This window comes from Ornithorhynchus anatinus, chromosome 11, assembly GCF_004115215.2.
Source record: "Ornithorhynchus anatinus isolate Pmale09 chromosome 11, mOrnAna1.pri.v4, whole genome shotgun sequence".
Lineage (NCBI taxonomy): Eukaryota > Metazoa > Chordata > Mammalia > Monotremata > Ornithorhynchidae > Ornithorhynchus > Ornithorhynchus anatinus.
This window is the reverse complement of record NC_041738.1, coordinates 3,177,725-3,197,855: the sequence shown is the minus strand read 5'-3', so window position 1 is coordinate 3,197,855 and position 20,131 is coordinate 3,177,725. Positions and strand designations below refer to the sequence as shown.

The window sequence follows — 20,131 nt, the reverse complement described above, 5'->3', positions numbered from 1 at the left end:
AGAACCCACGACCTTCTGCCTCCCAGGCCGGTGCTCTATCATGCATTGGTTCGTTCATTCAATAGGCACTGGTTGAGCGTTTACTGTGTGCAGGGCGCTGTACTAGACGCTCGGGAGAGAATCCGCTAGGGGTTATAGGTGGGAGGTGGGGAGTTGCCAGAGGAGGAGGATGGAGAGGGGCTGTCGTTGGGCAGGGATGGTCTCTATCTGTGGCCGAATTGGACTTTCCAAGCGCTCAGTACAGTGCTCTGCGCTCAATAAATACGATTGACTGAATGAAGGGAGAGCCGCAGGCAGGAGAGGACTTTGTGGACGGTCCCTGGCGCTGGTGGTTTCACTTTGCCCGGGGAAGGGCGGGGTTGTTTATAGGGAAGACCGCCTCTCTTCCCTCCCCCTGCCCTCTCCCCAGCTTCCCCCAACGCACCCATTGCTCGGGGGAGAATAACGAGGTGCGAAGGCCGCGGGGGCAACATCCCGCTAGGCCGGGAGGGGGGCGGCCGAACCAGATCCGGAGGCGTCCATAAAGTGACATCCCCGCCGAGACCCCCCGCTCGGCCCAGCGAGGACCAGGCCTGTCCATCTTCATCTCGGCCCCTGAGGTGGGGGCGACCCGGGTCAGTATGGGGGTCCGGGGGGAGGGAGAGGAAAGAGATCAGAAAAATAATAGTAATAAGTATGGCCTTTTTTTAATTTAAGTGCTTACTGTGTGCCAAGCACTGTTCTAAGCACTGGGGGTGGGGTGATCAGGTTGTCCCAAGTGGGGCCCACAGGCTTAATCCCCATTTTACAGATGAGGTCACTGAGGCACAGAGGAAAAAAAAAACGTTGGTGTTTGTTAAGCGCTTACTACGTGCCGAGCGCTGTTCTGAGCACTGGGGTAGGTACAGGGTCATCACGTTGTCCCACGTGAGGCTCCCAGTCTTCATCCCCATTGTACAGATGAGGGAACTGAGGCACCGAGAAGTTAAGTGACTTGCCCAGAGTCACACAGCCGACAAGTGGCGGGGATTAGAACCCATGACCTCTGACTCCCAAATCCGGGCTCTTTCCACTGAGCCATGCCACTACTCTACGCTCCTTTTTGTTAAGCGCTTACTAAGTGCCAAACACTGTTCTAACCGCTGGGGTAGATGCAAAGTAATCAGGTTGGATACAGTCCCTGTCCCACATGGGGCTCCCAATCTTAATCTCATTTTACAGATGAGGGAACTGAGGCACAGAGAAGTGAAGTGTCTTGCCCACAGTCACACAGCTGCCAAGTGGCAGAGCCGGGATTCGAACCCATGACCTCTGACTCCCAAGCCCGGGCTCTTTCCACTGAGCCACGCTGCTTCTCTAGACTGTAAACTCACTGTGGGCAGGGAATGGGTCTTTAGTACATTTAGTACGGTGCTCTGCGCACGGGAAGTGCTCAGTACTATCGACTGATTGACTGACTCTGGCTTCCCCATCCCCAACCCTATCTCTAACATCCAGGGGAAGCAGCGTGGCTCAGTGGAAAGAGCCTGGGTTTTGGAGTCAGAGGTCATGGGTTCGACTCCCGGCTCTGCCACTTGTCAGCTCTGTGACTGTGGACAAGTCACTTGACTTCTCTGTGCCTCAGTTCCCTCATCTGGAAAATGGGGATTAACTATGAGCCTCACGTGGGACAACCTGATTACCCTGTATCTACCCCAGCGCTTAGAACAGTGCTCTGCACATAGTAAGCGCTTAACAAATACCAACATTATTATCCTTCCCTGCTACGTCAACTCCATGGGGCCTGAAGAGGTCAGTGTCGTTTTATCACCATCCCCAAAATAATTGTCCGGGCTCTGCTATCCACTGGACAGCCTCCCAAAATATAAATTTGTAATCCATCCTCTGGGCCTACCGGATGCATATCGATGAAACAACAGTGAAACAATAATAATGATTATTAAAAATATTTAAGCTCTTACTATATGCCAAATACCGTGCTATCTGCCGGAGTAAGTATGAGATAGGTCGGACAGAGCCCCTGACCCACATTCTAGGAGGGGGGACAGGTATTGAATCCCCATTTTATAGATAAAGAGATGGAGGCACAGAGAAGTGAAGTTACTTGCCTAAGCTCACACAGCAGAAAGTGGCGGGACTAGAATTAGAACTCAGGTCCTCTAACTCCTCGGCCTGTGCTCTTTCCACTAGGCCTTGCGGCTTCTTAAAAATAAATGAGAATTAGCTATATATATTTTAAAAGTGCAGACAAAAAAAATTGAACTACCGGATAAGGACCCTGAGTGCTGCAGAAACGGTGACGGGGGAAGGTGGAATTAATCACGGAAGGCTTCCCGGAGGAGGTGACTTTAAAAGAAGGACTTGTAAGGAGGGAGGGCCAGAGACTCTATGAGGCTGAGAGGAGCAGTATATGGAATAGGGGTGAGCAGATGAATGAGAGGTGGAGCGTTGAGAGCGAGGGATGTTTGGGAAGTTTGGTGGGGAGGAATGAAGAGTGGGAGCTGTGACCTGGCTTAATTCTGCTGTATTGGACTCTTCCAAGCGCTCAGTAGTGATGGCATTTGTTAAACGCTTACATGTGCCAAGCACAGTTCTAAACGTTGGGGTAGATACGCGGCAATCAGGTTGTCCCACATGGGGCTCACAGTCTTAATCCCCATTTTACATATGAGGTAACTGAGGCAAAGAAAAGTTCAGTGACTTCCCCAAACTCACACAGCTGATAAGTGGCGGAGCTAAGATTAGAACCCACGACCTCTGACTCCCAAGCCCTTGCTCTTTCCCCTAAGCCTCGCTGCCTCTATTACTGTACAAATGTGTGCTGCTCATGTACTTAGTGCTGTGCACATAGTAAGCGCTCAGTAAATATCATCGAATGATGATTGATTGATTGGCATGGGCCTTCTGCTTTTCCCCTCCCCCCGGGGCCGAGGCAGGGACATTCACCCTGTGGATTTGTCGGGCAATGTGACTCATCTCCCTCTCCCGCCCCACCCTGTGGAATGATCTTCCTCTCCCCAGTTCCCAGTGGCCTTTCCCTGCTGAGATCTACCGGTCACGGTTAGTGTCCCCCGGGGGGCCCTGGGGTCCGGGTTTTGGGGTTTATCCGAGCCCCCGGCCCAGCTTTTCTCCTCCCAGGATTGGGACAGGGTGGACTCAAGTCTCCCCCTTGGGCAAAAGCTTCCCCCCGGCTGCCCGGGGTCTGGAGGGGGTATGGCCGGTAAAGAGTGGGGGGACGGGGGAGGTGGTCGGTAGAAAGTGGGGGGTGGGGGGTGGTCTTGGGACAGTCGGGGGGACGGGGATGTGGTCGGTAGAGGGAGGAAGGGCCGTAAACGGTTGACAGAGGGTCAGTAAGTAGAAGGGGCAAAGGGGGGTTTGACCAGTAGACAGTGGGGAGATGGGGGTATGGCTGGTGGGCAGAGGGGACAAGGGATGTGGCTGAATCACTCGTATTTATTGAGCGCTTACTCTCTGCAGAATACTGTACTAAGAGCTTGGGAAAGTACAGTACAACAATAAAGAAAAACATTCCCGGCCCGCAGCGGGCTTACATCCTAGAGGGAGATAATAATCGTGGTATTTGTTAATCGCTTACTATGTGCCAGGCACTGTTCTAAGCCCTGGGGTGGATACAAGCAAATCGTGTTGGGCGCAGTCCCTGTCCCATACAGGGCTCACAGTCTTAATCCCTGTTTGACAGATGAGGTCCCTGAGGCAAAGAGAAGTTAAGTGACTTAACCGAGGTCACGCAGCAGACGGGGGCGGGGGCAGGATTAGAACCCAGGTCCTTCCGACTCCCAGGCCCATGCTCTGGGGACAGCGGTGAGGCCAATGAACATTGAGGGGGCCGGGGTGTGGCCGGTAGGCAGAGGGAGAGGGGGTTTAGGGTGTCGGGATCCCCCCTCCCAAGCCCCGGAATGGCAGGTGGCCGGGCCGATCATCTCTACCCTGATTTGCTTTTTCGAGATTTCCTACTCTGTCTCGATCTTATTTTTCTCACCACCGATCCCTTCCCCACATCCTCCCGCTAGCCTGGAACTTCGTCCCCGTTCATATATGCTAGACCACCCCACTCCCCCCTCGTGAAGCCATATTTAGGTCACATCTCCAAGGGGCCTTCCTGGATGAAGCCCTCTTTGCCCCGGCTCCCTCTCGCTTCTGCATCATCTGTGCACTTGGAACTGTGACCTTTGAGCATATTCGCCCCACCCCAACCCCCATCACTTACCTAAATATCTTTAAATCATGTATTATAAATGATTTATATTCGTGTCCGTCTCCCGCTCTAAGCTGTAAGTGCGGGGTGGGCAGGGAATAGGTCTACCAAGTCTATCGTATTTGCCCAAGCGCTTACTACGGTGCTGTCCACCCAGTGCTCAATAAATACCATCGATCCCCTCTAGACTGTGAGCTCGTCGCGGGCAGGGAATGTCACTGTTTATTGTTGTACTGTACTTTCCCAAGCGCTCGGTACAGTGCTCTGCACACAGTAAATACGACTGAGTGAACGAATGAGTGATGGTGATGATGAGGTGGACCCCCTTGTGGGACAGGGACTGTGTCTGATCTGACTGCAGCATATCTACCACAGAGCTTGGTACAGGCTATGGGCGCTTAGCAAATAGTACTGTTATTATTTTATTATTCTCAGGAGGACTGAGCGCTCCCCCGCTGCCCATCAGCCACCGCCAGCATCTCCGGGCTGCGACCTCCCCTTCTCCCCGCGGAGCCCTGTCCCACCATGGCCTGCGTATGTGGCCTCCTCACCAGCTCCAAGGAGCCCGGTAAGCGCCCCCCGCCGCTGCCGTGGGACCTTGGATAGGGCAGGGGGCACTGGCCCGGGGTGGGCCCGAGGGGTACCCTGGATGGCAGAGAGCTGGGAGTAGAGGGGGTAAAGGAGACATACGCTGTGGGACCCTACCTTTCCCTCGCCCCCCCCCCCCCCCGCCCAGTGCCCCTCAAGAGCATCTCCGTGGCCGTGGCCATCCGGAGCTTCGTGGCGGACGTGACGGTGACGCTGTGCTATAAGAACGAGGAGCAGAGCCCCGTGGAGTCGGTCTTCGTGTTCCCCGTGGACGAGAACTCGGCCGTGTACGGCTTCCAGGCCGAAGTGAACGGGAAGACCATCGTGGCTGAGATGCAGGAGAAGCAGCAGGTAGCTGGAGGGGACCCCCGGGACCCTTCACCTTCCCTCCACCTTCTTCCCCGCCTCACCAGTCGTCACCCCTCATTCTGCCCGAGTCTACATCCCGACCCTGATCTGGTCGCCCCGCTCCCCACGCTTGCAGTTTCCCCGCCAAACACCTGGAGAGACCGTGCGGTCAGCACCGTGCCCCATGGCCCGGCGACCTCCTCCCCATATTCCCTCGGCGGTCTCACGTCTCCACCTCCTCCTCTCGGGCCCTCCGGCCCACTCCCCGACTGCCCCCGTCCCCCATGTCCAGGCCCAGACGAACTACGAGGACGCGGTGGCCCAAGGCCAGGAAGCCTTCCTCCTGGAGCGGGACTCCAGCTCCGGGGACGTGTTCAGCTGCAGCGTGGGCCACCTGCCGCCCGGCCAGGAGGCGAAGCTCAGCATGAGCTACGTGCAGGAGCTGCCGCTGGAGGCCGACGGGGCCGTGCGCTTCGTGCTCCCGGCCGTGCTCAACCCGCGTTACGTCCCCGCCGGTGCGGACCCCAAAGAACCTCCGCGTCCTGGCACGCGGGGAAGGGGCGGCCCGAGGGCGACAGGCCAGGTGGCAGGGAACTGGACCCAGGGGAGGAAGGGGGGGACAAGGGCTGGGCCCGGTGGAGTTGGGGCTGTCTAGTCCCCTGAGGAGAAAGATCCTGGGCCTCGGAGTCAGAGGACCTGGATTCACATCCGGGCCCCAACACGTTCCCGCTGTGCAGGCCTGGACAAGTCATTTAACTTCTCTGGGCCTCAGTTCATCTACAGAATGGGGATTCAATCCCCGTTCTCCCTCTGACTCAGACTGTGAGCCCCGTGTAGGACCTGGTCATCTTGTATCCACCGGGGTGCTTAGTCTAGTGCTTGGCACATAGTGAGTGCTTAACAGATACGACAATCATTACTATTTTTAATGATTTAATGATGACCCAGGCGAGGGAGGAGGGTGCCGGGCATGGGTTTCCGGGGCCAGCGTGGAGCCCGGAGGGAGCCGGCGGCTGGCGTTCTCCGCAGGGGCAGCCGAGGCCAGCAGCGTCACGTCTCGGGTCCCCCGGGCTGCCCGCGGCGAGCTGCCCTACACGCTGAGCGTGAGCGCCAACATCCACTCCCCGTACGGCATCGAGAAGGTCCAGTCCAACTGCACCCTGGGGCCCCTGGAGTATCTCGGGCCGGACCGGACAGCGGCCCAGGTGAGAGACGGAGGGGGAGAGAGGGAGAGAGAGTTTGTGTGTGCGGGCCTGTGCCTGCCTCTTTGTGCAGTGAAGGGGTAGGGCGCAGCCCTTCCCACCTCTGGCTTCCCTGTGAGGGAGCGGTGGTGGGCCACAGCTCGGGGACTTTTCCAGATCGGCCTGGGACTTTCTGCTTCAGGCTGGCTGACCCCGCCCCACTTCGGGGCCTCCCTCCCTCCCCGCTTACCCGTCTCCCCGTGCCCACTGTGGACCCGGACCTGGCGGTCGCTAACCATTCCCCCACCCCGCTGGGCCCCAGGTCTCACTGGCGGAAGGACAGCAGTTTGAGCGGGATGTGGAGCTCCTGATGTACTACAAGCAGGTGAACACGCCCAGCGTGTGCGTGGAGGCCGCTCAGCCCGGGGCCCAACCAGGTTAGCCGCCCCTCCCCGAGCCGGGCCCCCTATGCTCCCTGAGGGAGGCCCCTGGCCCTGGAAACCCCCTGGCTGGGAAGCCGAGTCCTACTCTCCCAGAGTTTCACTTCTCTCCCTCTGGGCCCTGACTTCTCCTCCTCCCGCTGCGGTGGGGTCCTTCCTCCATGCTGAGCCCCTTGGTAACTGAGCAGTCGTCCCGGGCCAGGCAGAAGAGGTTTTCCCATGCCCTGTGCCGTCCGTGCTCCCTGTTTCTCCACCATCCCATGGGGTCCGGTGCCGTGGTCCCCAGAGCAACCCCGCCAAGTCTCTGCCCTGCCGCTGGTGGGAGTGGGGAGGGGCCTTTGGCCGCCGACAGTCTATCCGTCTGTCCGTCTGCCTCTCCCGAGTCTATCTTCTGGGAGTTCCTCCTCATATGAGTTCTGGGAGAGGCCTACAGCTAGCGGGTCCCTCCGAGGGTCATCGGGCACATCCCCATGCCCCCGGGCAGGAGAGTCGCTCCCCCAGCTCTGGCCCGCGGAAGTCTGTCTGTCCAGGGGAGGAGAACGCTCAGCTCTGCAGGCCCCGCCGACGACCGGCAGTGAGGATTTGTGCCCGGGTGCTCCCTCCCGGCAGGCTCGCTGATGGGGGAGACCACGGTGATGGTGAGCTTCTACCCCAGCATCCCCGACTCCAAGGAGCAGGCCTCGACCGGGGAGTTCATCTTCGTCCTGGACCGCTCGGGGAGCATGTCGTGCCCAGTGTCCGGCAAGCTCCGTTCCCCGATGCGCATAGACAGTGCCAAGGTACCGGCCCCTCCCCTGCGGTCTGTCAGTCTCCCATTCAGTACTACTTACCGAGGACCCACTGCTTGCCAAGCACTGTACTAAGCACTGGGAAGTACCGTTTGCGTGAGAATTAGCCGCAGACCCTGGTTTACCGTCTAAGAATACGATGTAGAAGGGAAGGGCAAAGATAAATACAGTGAAAGTCACAGTGCACCGAGGTTGAAGAAGCAGAGTTTCAGGCTCTTCCAGTTAAGAGAACAGTCACCACAAGGGTCACAGTCACCACTAAGGTCACAGCCACAGCTGCAGGGCAGTGTTCCCGGTATAAAGGTGGAGGAAGCCTCAGTCCTTCACAGTGGGAGCCCGGACGCCCGCAGAATTTGCCTGAGTGGGACCAGGTGGGCGCCCCAGGGGTCGAGGAGGGGGCAGAGGAGCACAGTGGGGAATTTCCTCATTGCGGGGAGCCCCGGGCCCCAGAACGTGGGGAACCACCGGAATGAGCTCCGTCCGGAGGCCGTCTCACCCACGCGGGTTCTCTGTGCCCAAGAGTCACCGGGCTGGGCCCATCTTTCCCGCAGGAGACGCTGCTTCTGCTGCTGAAGAGTCTGCCCCTCGGCTGCTTCTTCAACGTCTATGGGTTCGGCTCCACGTTCGACTCCTTCTTCCCGTGAGTTCCCCGCCCGCCCGGTGCAACCTTCGGTCCTGGGAGAGAGGGTCAGGGAGAGGGGGTGCAGGGGGGAGGTGGCTGGTGGCAGGAGAGCTGCGGCGGGGCACGGGGGCAGTAGGAAGCTGGGGGCAGCAGTGGATGCGGGCGTGGGTTTGTGGGTCCCTGCTGAGGGGCTGGCGGTGACCATCCTGAGGGACCGGTGGTGTCCATGCTGAGGGGTCTGGCTGTGTCTATAATAATAACTATTATGGCATTTGTTAAGCACTGTGAGCCAGGCACTGTACTGAGCGCTGGGGTGGATACAAGCAAATCCGGTTGGACCCAGTCCCCTGGCCCACATGGGGTTCACAGTCTCAATCCCCACTTCACAGATGAGGTCACTGAGGCACGGAGAAGTCAAGTGATTTGCCCAGGGACACACAGCAGACAAGTGGAGGAGTCGGGATTAGAACCCGTAACCTTCTGACTCCCAGGCCCATGCTCCGTCCACTACGCCATGCTGCTTCCTAAGCTGAGGAGCTGGTGCCGTCCGCACTGAGGGGCCGGCCGGGTCCATGCTGAGGGACTGGTGGTGTCCGTGCAGGGACAGTGTGGAGTACACGCAGCAGTCCATGGAGGAGGCCGTGCAGAGGGTGAAGGCGCTGCAGGCTGACTTGGGGGGGACGGAAATCCTAGCACCCCTGAAGAGCATCTTCAGCAAAGCCTGCAAACCAGACCATCCCCGGCAGGTCAGGAGCCAGAGGACGGGAGGCGGGAACCGTGGGGACCCGATCCGCTCCTCGGTCTCCGGGCACGGGCCCGGGCGGTGTGGGCGCGGTGACCGGGGCCCGTCCTGGGAGAGGGGAGAGATGCCCCCGCCACCCCCCGGGGCACAGACGGTGGGATCCGACGGACCGGATCAGCCGGAGCCCGGGGTCCGACGGGGCGTCCTCCCCCCGACAGCTCTACGTCTTCACGGACGGAGACGTGGGGAACACGGGGGAGGTGATCGCTGAAGTCCGGAGCCACAGCCCGACTCACAGGTACTGCGAGACCAGAGCCCGCTCGGACTACCCGGCCCTTAACCCGCCTCCTTACTGAGCACTTGCTCTGTGCAGACACTGTACTAAGCGCTAGGGAGAGTAAGGTACAATAGAGTTGGTAGACAGCATCCCCGACCTCAAGGAGCTTACAGTCTAGTGGGGCTAGCGAGGCAGAAATCAATGACAGGGAGGAGGGTGCAGCAGAGAAGAAAACCGTCCGTCGATGCGATGGGGGCAAGAGGCACGTGCTCAAGGGATACAGAAGCGCTGAAGTGGCAATGGAGGGAAATAGGTCGGGGAGATGAGAGGTCAATCAGGGAAGGCTTTCTAGCAGAAGTGATTTTAGTGGGGTTTGGAAGATGGGGAGAGCAGAGGATTTTGGATGGGAGAGGGGAGGGAATCCCAGGCAGGGAGAGGGCATGAGCATGGGCACAGTAGCCAGAGAGGCGAGAGCGAGGTGCCCCCAGTTTCCCCAGTGTGATATGGAGGAGGCAGTGGGGGCGAGCTGGGTGAGCCTGCGGTTGGGGGCGTTCAGCGCCCACCCCTGACTCTTGACCCTAAGTTAGGTGGTCCCTGCCCCCGGCCCCGGTCCCTGGTCTGCGTTTCTGGGCTCGGAGCGGCAGCCCCGGCCCAGTGTCCGGATGCAGGCAGGGGCGGCACCCTGTGGGTAGGAAGCACGTGGTGTGGGCTGGGGCAACCCGGGAGGATCGCTGGGGTCTCTGTGTCCGCCCCTCTGCCCGCAGGTGCTTCTCCTTCGGCATCGGGGAAGGAGCCTCCACCGCCCTCATCAAGGGCATCGCGCGGGTCACGGGGGGCAGCGCAGAGTTCATCACGGGGAGCGACCGGATGCAGCCCAAGGTAGGTGAACCCCGTCCCCGGCCCTTCCACCTGGAGCTCCTCTCTAGAGCCAGTCGGGAGGGCTCTGCCTGTCCATCAGCTTGTCCCAGCTGCCCAGGGCAGAGTCCGACACAGGGACGTTGTTCCCCTAGTGCTCACAACATTCCAGAATTCCCCATTTCCTACTCTGGAGCCCTGAGCTTCCTGGCCAGTGTGACACACTCTTCCCCAGCTCCCCAACCCCCGCCATCCATCCCAGTACCTCCATCCCAGCTCGCTCTGTCCCGGCGCCCTCCTCCCCGGCTCCCTGTCCTGTCCAGTTCCTCTCTCCCATCCCCCTGCCCTGTCCCAAGCACCACTGGACCCAGGTACCGGCTGTCCCGTGTCCCTCAGGCTCTCCAGTCCCTGAAGCGCTCCCTGCAGCCCGCGGCGCAGAACATCTCTCTGAACTGGACCCTGCCCCCCGGGCTGGAGCCGGTCCTGCTGTCCCCCGCCCCCAGTGTGATCTTCGGGGGTCAGAGGTCAATCGTCTACGCCCAGCTAACGGGGAAGCAGCAGGTCAGTTTTCATTCCTCTTCTTCATACCACTCCAGACGGGTCGGAGATGGCGAGGGGGCCGGGGGACCCAGAGCTTCTAGGAGACGGGAGGGGAGGAATCCCATGAGTTTCCCGCCCAGGGAGGGACGAGCGTTCGTGCCCCCTGAGGGGTCCCGGGGCCCTGCACGGCCCAGGCGGCCGCTCTGACAACTTCCGACTCCCCTGTGCCCACGCAGCCATCAGGGGGCACGGGCTCCGTGTGTCTCCAGTTCACGCTCAGGGGTGAGGCCTTCGAAAACACACTGCCGTTCACCCTGCAGCCCAACTCGGACTCCAGGTTAGCGCTCCCCAGAAGACTCTTCCCCGCCACCTCCTCCCAGCTGCCCCGCCCGGCCCCCCATTCCTGTCTAATCGAGCCCTTCCCCCCCACCCCAACATTCTCTCCCTTATTTGCCATCACTCTCCCGGTCGGGGGCACTGGGCGGGAGGACAGTGGGGGCAGGCCCCGTCCCGGCGTCCTCGTGGGAAGTCCCTGCGTGGGCTCTCCTGTTTCAGACTGACGGTTCACCGCCTGGCCGCCAAGGCCCGGCTCCAGACCCTGGACGCTGCCGGCCGCCGAGCCTCGGACGAGGAGAAGGCGAAGGTGGTGGCGGTCAGCATCCAGTCCGGCGTGGTCTCCTCGCTCACGGCCTACGTGGCCATCCACAAGGAGCTGGGCCGGCCCCTCCAGGGGCCCATGGTGCGGAGGGATGTGCCGCTGACAGGTGCCCGCCCCTCGGCCCCTCGTCCAGATCAGGTGGCTCCCCAGGGGCATCCCCGGTGCTTTGGCTGGTGGGGCCCTCCTCCTCTCTCCAGGGGAACCTTTTCTGGGGATTGTAGTGGAGGTGAGGCCCAGTAAGTGTCACAGTGTGAACACGGCCCCTCACTACACTGTCTGGGAGGAGTGTGCACCCCAGTCCCGCTGGGTTGGACCGAGCTCTTGGTCTCCTGAAGAGGAGCCAGTCTTCGCCGAAGAGGGGCTGGAGTCCCTTGCCTCCCTTTCCTCAGCAATCTTGGGCCGTGCCGATCTCACACCGCCTCCCACTCCCCCACTATCAACCCCCTCGCTCTCCCTCCCACTGGGCCCTGCCGTCTTCCCCAGCCCTCCCCACCATTCCCAGAACTGCAGCTTTCCCAAGGCAGCTGCACCTCCGTCACCGGCCGGGCCGACCTTCCCAGCTTCCCGGTTCCTGCCGCCACGACGGCCGCCTCACAGCTCCCGGCCCTGCCCTTCTTCATCTCTGTCTCCTCTCCAGGCAGCTTTGGAGCTATGCCCCGCCTCGCATCCTGCCCCGTGGGCCCGCCCCGCTTTGCAGGCTGCCCTATGGCCTCTCCGCCCATGATGTCGATGGTGGTGATGGATTGCGCCGAGATGAATTCCCCGATGAGCCCCGCTCCCAACTACCATGTCCAGGCCAACTCCCCTCAATCCGCCCGAAACATGAGATGTGTCAGTCGGGCCAAGGCGGCCAGGAAGTCCACAGGAGCCCCTGCTCCTCAGGGTATGGATGGCACCTCAGCCGATGTCCCCGGGTCCGGGCCCTGGGGCAGGAGGGAGACGGGATGAGCGGAGGTGAGGTGCCCACCTCCCTGGCGCTGCCAGCTCCACGACTGTCCACACCAGGGGAAGAATTCAGCCTAATCCTCAGAGTACCGGCTTTGGACCCCTGGCCGTGGGGTCCAGCCCCTGTCCATCTGGGGGATGCCGATACTGGACTCCCCTCCTCCATCCGCCACCCCAGGCGGCCACGGCTTCTGGGGATGAGCAGGCCGCTCTCTGGACTCGCCCCAAGGCCCTCCTGGAGCTGGGAGTTCTCTGGAGCCGTTGGTCCCTAGTGCAGAAGGTGGGGATGGAGGCCCGGGAGTACTTGAACGAGGGGCCAAGGGACAGCCCGTTTCCCAGGTCCCCCGACCCTCCCTCTCTGCCCCACCCATGGCATATCTTTCTGTCTCTCCAGGCAGCTGGTCAGGGGTGGTGTCTCCCAGGGCCCCCTCCTGACTCACTTCTCCTCCCCGCAGCTCCTGAGGAGGCCCCCCTTCTCCAGCTGGTTTCTCTCCAGAAGGCGGACGGCTCCTGGGCACTGGATGGAGCTCTGGCCTCTGTCCTGGGAGTGAAGGAGCAGGAGGCGGCGACCTCGCTCCCCGGCCAGGTGAGACCCGCCGTGGTGAGGTGCTCGGGGGCCCGGCCCTTCCCTGTCTGGGGCAGGCCTGGGGGACTGAGCCCCCAGAGGTCAAGTCAATCAGTTAATCCGTGGTATTTATTGAGTGCTCACTGTGTACAGAGCACGGTACTAAGCTCTTGGGAGAGTACAATCCAACAGAGTTGGTAGACGCGTTCCCTGCCCTCCAGCAGTTTACTGTCAAGAGCGGGAGACAGACATTAAAATAAACCACAGATATGGACATAAGTGTCTTGAGAGGGTGAGGGTGGGGTGATTATCAGGTGCTTAAAGGGGACAGATCCAAGTGCATAGGTGACTCAGAGGGAAAGAGAGGAGGAGAAGTGAGGGCTTAATTGGGGAAGGCCTCTTAGAGATATTATTTTAGGAAGACTTTGAAGGTGGAATGTAGAATATGAAGAGGGAGGGATTTCCTGGTTTGAGGGAGGACGGGGCAAAGGTCGGCGGCGAGACAGCTGAGATCAAGGTACAGTGACTAGATCAGTTTTGGAGGAGCGAAGTGTGTGGGCTGGGTTGTAGCAGGAAATCAGCGAGATGAGGTAGGAGGAGGCCTGCTGATTGGTCAGGTCTGCCCTCTGCTCAAGGAGCAGCCGAGGGAGACATGGGGGGCGGGGAGGGGCCGGTTCAGGACAGACCCCCCCCCAGGAGCCCTGCAGGTGGGCTTAGATCTGGGCTGGGGACCTTTTGGGGGGCGGGCACGGAGAGCAGCGCAGGGTGGGCCCTCAATTCTGCCTTGTGGTTGCCCAGGGGGTGGATGCCGCGGTCTGGGCCACCGTCCTGGCTGTGGTCTGGCTGCACAGCACCAGTGGGGACCAGAAGGATGAGTGGGAGTTACTGGAAGGCAAGGCCGTGGCCTGGCTCCGTGCCAGAGCAGGTGAGACCCCAGCCCCTGACCCCCCTCCCCTACACGCGGACCCTCCGGACCACGTCCAGGGTGGGGGGAGTCTCACCATCCCTTCCCTGGTCGCGGCCCCTCCTGCCCGCCAACCCCCGACTGCCGTGTCCTTGACCCTCTTAGCCCCGGCTGCCTCCACTCACACCAGGGTCCCCGCGTCCTCTGCACTGAGTTCGAGGGTACTGGCTGCCCGAGTAGGACTGGAACTGTGCCCTGCGGTGTTCCCAGGGTTGAGGGAGGGTCCCTGCCCACTGGCCCTGCCGACAACACGCTCCCATCCCCTGTCTACCCCTCCACCACCCACAGGGACCCACCTGGACGAGTGTCTCCGGGCTGCCAACGCCCTGCTGAAGGCATCTGTGGCTCCTGCCGTCTTTGGCCTGTGAGGGGACGGAAGGACCCCGGGATGCCTGCAGGTCTTCTTCAATTGCCTCTTCTTTCCCTGCCCGGCCGCCCCCGGTGCCCCCCCGAACCCTGACCCCCAGCCTCCTGATTGCCTCTGCTCCAAGGAGGGGGAAACCTGGGGCCCACCAACTGTCCTGTCCCCGACTCTGTCCCATGCCCCTGCTCTCTCCCACTCCCTGGTGTGCCCCGTCCCTCATCTTGCCCAGGCCCACCCTCCTGTCACTCTTGAAGGCCGGGAGATGCCCCCAGGCGGGCTGTGTGGCCAACCTGTAATCCCTGGGCTTCCCCGAACCCACCCCGAGCGATTGGCTGGGCACTTTCAGGGGATTTAGCATGGATGAATGACATATGTAGAAAGGCAGCCATCAGGAGGCACCTAGCGTGAAACACTCCAACCAACCCAACGTCCAGATTCCCATTAACACAAAGCTGAAGGAGAAGAGGACTATGGGGAATCCCTTTCAGCCCAACTGCCTGATTTTCACTGGACCGGCCCTGATTTCCTTTAGCTCCTGTGGGCCAGGACTAATTTTCAGAGCCAGATCAAGCTTGTGTTGCCTCCAAATCATGGTTTCGTTGGCTGCTTATGAAATAAAGAGCCTGCTCCTCTCGTTTGAGATAGGGGAGGGGAATTTGTTTAATTGCACCACCAAGGGGAAGATTTTCACTGCAGGATGGTCAGGGGCTCTCTAGTGACCTGGAAAAGTTAATAGAGCCATCTCTGGGCCTGTCGTGATTGTGGAAGAGGGCTGGAGCCCGAGAGCCTGTGATTTCTGTTTTCGCTAGAGGAAAATATAATTTAGGAGTTGATCTAAAGTGCCTTTTAGTTAACAGAGAAATCAGGGTGAATGCTAGGTAAGTTTGGAGAAGGATGCATCCGCAGGTCGGGGGGGAAGCAAGAACAGGGAGGGAAGGCGTAGTGTCTGCGTGAGGCATTTGTAATTCGGTAATGACCATGTGCACCAGCCGGCTGCCGTTACTGGGAAGTTAACCATCCAAACACCATTAATAAGGCCCACTGGAATGCAAGAAATAATTTCTAGTTATTCTCGACTCCCCCTGCAACCGAGCTCATGGTTGGGGAAGAAAAGTCGAGGCAAAAGAAGCAGAAGTTATAATGAGCCTCGGAAGCTTGGAAGGAACTCTCCAAGTCCCTTGAGCCTTGAGCACGTTGGAGATTAATTTAAAAGTTTTCAGGTGGGGCCCTTGGAGAGCCTCCTCCAGGGTGATGAAAGAGCCCAGAAGAGTGCCTTAGGGTTTAGCCCGATGCTGAACCCCACTGGTATCTTTGGGGAAAAGCCTCTTTCAAATCCCTTTTAACCATTTAGTCCCTTTGATTTCTGCAATAGGGTTTGCAGAATGGGCTTGGAAAACCAAAGTGCCTCCTTACCGGGGCTTCCCTCTCTTCTGTCACTTTTTCAAAGTCCCGAGCAGGTTTCTTGAAGGGGAACATCTGGGGTTCCAGCCCCAGGCTTGAGGGGACCACCACCCTGAGACGAGCCACGATTTGGTTTTGACACTGAATTTCTGAAAACCCAAATATGTTTCCGATCCTCCTCCCTGTGACTTTCAGGAAACTCGAGCTTGCCATCTGACAGAAAGATGCCGATGATATTTTGTCATTTTTTTTTTTATATCAGGGAACTTAAGATCCTTTCAAATGTGTCTCTTGCTTGTCTTTCCTTACCTTGTTAGGACTTCCCCTGGCGTTAATCATTGTCTTGATCTATACAGAGTAATAAAACATTCCCTCAGTCGATTTCCTCATTTTCTTCATTACCAGGACACCACTTATTCCAGCGGTAACTTTGAACCCAAAGTTAATAGTAGAGGTTGTCGTCGTGATAGTATTTTTGAGTGCAATGAACTGTAGCTCGTGTGAGCAGGGAATGTGTCTGTTTATTGTTTTATCCTCCAAAATGCTGAGTACGGTGCTTTGCGCACAGTAAGTGCTCAGTAAATACAATTGACTGATGGACTACTAAGCAACTGGGGGTGGACGGCCAATGCAGGAGACACATACCCTGCCCCCAACCCCCTTACGCTGTAATGGGGAGATCGACTTCAAACTATTTATTCATAAAGGAACCAGAACAGCGAATTGAGTGTACAATTGACTCCATATATTAACATGTACAGAGGACGGGGGAAAACAGATATGTAAGTGCTAGAGGTGGGAAGCAACGTGGTTTAGCAAAACAGCCCAGACCTGAGGACATGGGTTCTAATCCTGACTCTACCACCTGCCTGCTGTATGACCTTGAGCAAGTCACTTAACTTCTCTGTGCCTCAGTTCCCTCATCTGTGAAATGGGGATTCACTATCTGATCTCCTGCTTAGAGGGAGTACGAACCCTGTGGGACAAGGACTGTGTCCGGCCCCACTATCTTGCATCTACCCCAGCGTGTGGTTGGGGGCTCGGTATCTGTTTGCCCTCCTTCTAAGACTGCGAACTCCATGTGCTTGACACTCAAGTGCTCAACAAATAACACAATTATTATTACTATAACCGATAGATGTGACCAAAAGTTCAGAAGGGCTGGGGGAGGGTCACATAGCAAAATGAATGGACGAATAAGCATTGCTTTCCTTCGCTCCTATTGCTTATATATCCACCTCCTTTATGAGGGTGGGGAGGGTTTACCCAAATAATAATAATCGTGGTAATTGTTAAGCACTTACTCTGCTTGGGGGTGGGAATGAAGTGCATGGGAGTGCATAGATGGGGAGGGAAAATGGGGTTGGGGGTTGAGAGCAGAGGCTTCCTGGAGGAGATATGACTTCAGGAGGGCTTTGAAGATGGGAAGAGTGGTGGTCTGTCAGAGTTCACAGCAAGAAGAACCTGGGCAAAGGCTGGTGAGGTGAGATTGAGAGAGTGAAGAGGTGGGTGTTGGAAGAGTGGAGGGTGCAGTAGGAGAGGAGCCAGTCTCTATCCTCTCCCGGGTCCTCTTGCCCACTTCTCCCTTCCTTCTCTTCTCCATTTCTGAGTGTCTCTTTCTTTTAATGGTATTTGCTAAGCGCTCTACTATATGCCAGGCACTGTGCCTGCCACTGTAGCTGGGGGAGATAGAAGCTGATCAGGGTGGACACAGTCTATGTCCCCCCTGGGGGGTCACAGTCTTAATCCCTATTTTACAGATGAGGTAACTGTGGCCCAGAGATGTTAAGTGACTTGCCCAAGGTCGCATAGCCGAGAAGTGGTAGAGCCGGGATTAGAACCCAGGTCCTTCTGACTCTGAGTCCCGTGCTCTATCAACTAGGACCCGCTGCTTCTTTTGGGGGCTGGGGGCCTCGTCTCCTCCCACTCCTATTCACAGGCGGACCATGTGTAGTGACCGTCAGGACAGAAGCCTGGCTACTGGGGAAATGGGCCCCAAAGAGATGGGAAGCTCGGACCTGCCGAATTGTCCATTCCAAGCGCTTAGTACAGTGCTCTGCACATAAGAAGCGCTCAATAAATACTATTGAATGAATGCCAGACAGTTGCAAGCAAACAGCAGCAGCAGCAAGAAGTGACTCACCAACCGTAAGAATGCTAGATTGATGGAATGATTGATGAGCTAAACTCTCCGCCGAGGTCCTGAGCTGCCGCCGACCAAGCCGGTTGAACCTCGGGCTCCATCGTCCTGAAGGGTCTCACTCGCTGTGGCTGTTCGGGTTGGGCTGACTGGATCCACCTCGACCTCCGGTGACAACACCAGAGCCCCACGGGAGTCTAAACTCAGAACAACTTGGCGGAGAGAGGATGGGAGTGGGAGTCGGGGGACCTGGGTTCTAATCATACCTCAGCCCCCCGCCTGCTGTGTGGCTTCAGGCCAGTCACTTAATCTCTCTGGGCCACCGTTTCCTCATCTGCCAAGTGGAGATAAGATCCCTGCCCTCCCTCCCTCTTCGGCTGTGGACAAAGACTGTGTCTGACGAGCTTGCGTCTTCCCCAGCGCTTGCCATACGATAAGCACCGACCCCTCTCCAACTCTATCCCAGCCCTGTTGGGCGAGGAACGTGTCTGTTATATTGACATACTGTACTCTCCCGAGCACTTAGTACAGTGCTTTGCACCCGGTAAATTCTCAGAAAATACGATTGACTGACCTGCCCCTCCCCTTAGCTTCACCAGTGCCGCATGTCTCCACTTTTCCCTCCGGTCTAGAAGCCCCAACCCTCCAGAGTTGAGCCCACGCTCCATAAGGAATTTCTGGGACCGTTGTCTCGGCTTGGAATGCTCTCCGCTCTTCCTCAGGACGTTAACCCCGTGCTCTCATCTCCCCAATCTAGACTTTAAGCTCGCCGTGGGCAGGACACGTGTCTACCAACCCCCTTATAGTGTCCGCTTCTAAGCATTTAGTAAATACAGTGCTCTGAACACGATAAGCGCTCAATACAATTGATGGATTGAATTATACGTTATTCATGTATGTGTGTGAGATTCTCTGCAGACCGGGCTCTCCTGGGTGGGCCACTGTCTGATCTTCAATTAGTGGGTCAGACAATCGTCTTTATTGAATGCTTACTGTGTGCAGAGCACTGTACTAAGAAGTTGGGGAGTACAATATAAAAATATAGCAGACACATTCCCTGCCGACAATGAGCTTACAGTCTCTTCATCTCTTGCCTTCTAGGTCTCCCTGGTCTTTCGTGTATTTGAGGGTGTTTAGCACCCTGGCTAAGTAGACCCAAGGCAGGATGTCTTGGGTCCCTTTCCTTGGCCAAGAGGGTTCCCAGAGGGCTCCCAACACAGCCTAAGGACAAAAAGAAGCAGTATGGCCTAGTGGATGGAGCCTGGGTCTGGGAATTCATTCATTCATTCAATCTTAGTTTATTGAGAGCCTCCTGTGTGCAGAGCACTGTACTAACCGCTTGGAAAGTACAATTCAGCAACAGATGGAGACAAACCCTACCCAACAACGGGCTCTGGACCTGGGTTTTAACCCCAGCTCTACTACTTGTCTGCCATGTGACCTTAAGCAGGTCACTTCTCTGTGCCTCAGTTACCTCAGCCGTTAAATGGGGATTAAGACCATGAGCCCTATGTGGGATAGGGATGATGTCCAACTTGATTAACTTGTATTTACCCCAGTGCTTAGTTCAGAGTCTGGCACACTGTAAGCGCTTAACAAATGCAATTTAAAAAAAAACCTGGAGCATCTCAGGCTACAAGTTTCCAATCATTACCCCCGGGGGATGCTGCTGCTGCTGTTGTTAGGGTGGGGGGCTCTAGATTAATTACTCCCTGAAGTGAGAATGGGATCATCTGAGGGTGCCTTGGGTTACAGAGGCCCCTGAGAAGGCAGAGGCTTTTATATCACCCCCCCCCCCCGCCCCCACTGCTTGCAGAGGAGACAGAAGGGGCAAGGTGTTGCCGGGCACAGTGTTGGCGGGCAAGATGGGACCACTATAGAGAGGACGGCGGAGAGGGGTCACAGACAGTGGGGGACCCCTTTCCTGGACCCTGGGCCAGATTCTCACTTGGCTTTGGGTGGGAGATGTCCTACAGGGCCAGTCTGAGGGAAGAGAAAGGACCCTTGCCCATGCTGCCTGTCAGCTTGCCAGAGACCCAAGTAAGTGCCCTGTGCTTCTCCTGGCTGACCTTTCCCCTCCTCTCCCTGCCCTGGAAGGGAAGGATGAGGACAGCAAGGAAGGGCCAGCGGGGGAGAGCTGATTGGGGTCCAACTGTGCTGGACAGCCCAGGTTGGGGGAGGCTTCATCTCCATTCCCATTTTCTCCCAAATTTCTGTCTCCCAAAGCCTCCTCCTTTCCCAAGGTTCCCATCCTTCCATCTGCCCCTACCTCTGGGAGTGACTCCAGTGGGCTGGCAATGCAGTGGGTAGCGTGGGGCAACCAATAACGCAAGGGCAGTGGCGAGGACAATGAGGAAGGCAGTGGGGTGGAGTGTGGAGGGAGCAGCTTGTGTGACCTTGGACAAGATATTCAAGCCCTCCGTGCCTCAGTTTGCTCATCTGCAAACAAACAGGGGATGTGATGCCGGCTCTTCCTCCCTATTAGACTGGGACCCCTGGGTAGGCCAGGACCTGTGTC

At 57.9% G+C, this 20,131-nt stretch overlaps 1 protein-coding gene across 2 annotated transcripts; it reads left to right on the top strand.

The window, feature by feature from the left end:
- The first annotated feature begins 376 nt into the window (after positions 1 to 376).
- LOC100087394 (von Willebrand factor A domain-containing protein 5A-like) lies at positions 377 to 15,854 on the top strand. 2 transcript variants are annotated; one of them, XM_029075517.2, is made up of 18 exons: positions 377 to 614; positions 4,631 to 4,763; positions 4,932 to 5,134; positions 5,424 to 5,646; positions 6,161 to 6,336; positions 6,635 to 6,749; positions 7,362 to 7,531; positions 8,092 to 8,180; positions 8,764 to 8,908; positions 9,123 to 9,202; positions 9,946 to 10,060; positions 10,433 to 10,597; positions 10,813 to 10,913; positions 11,132 to 11,340; positions 11,872 to 12,117; positions 12,635 to 12,765; positions 13,543 to 13,669; positions 13,997 to 15,854. In XM_029075517.2, exons 2-18 carry the CDS (start codon positions 4,721 to 4,723, stop codon positions 14,074 to 14,076), a joined length of 2,418 nt encoding a protein of 805 aa, XP_028931350.1. In that variant the 5' UTR covers positions 377 to 614; positions 4,631 to 4,720; the 3' UTR covers positions 14,077 to 15,854. The 2 variants fall into 2 exon arrangements, with proteins under 2 accessions (XP_028931350.1, XP_028931351.1); XM_029075518.2 differs by lacking the exon at positions 377 to 614 and adding an exon at positions 2,969 to 3,039.
- Positions 15,855 to 20,131: the final 4,277 nt, after the last annotated feature.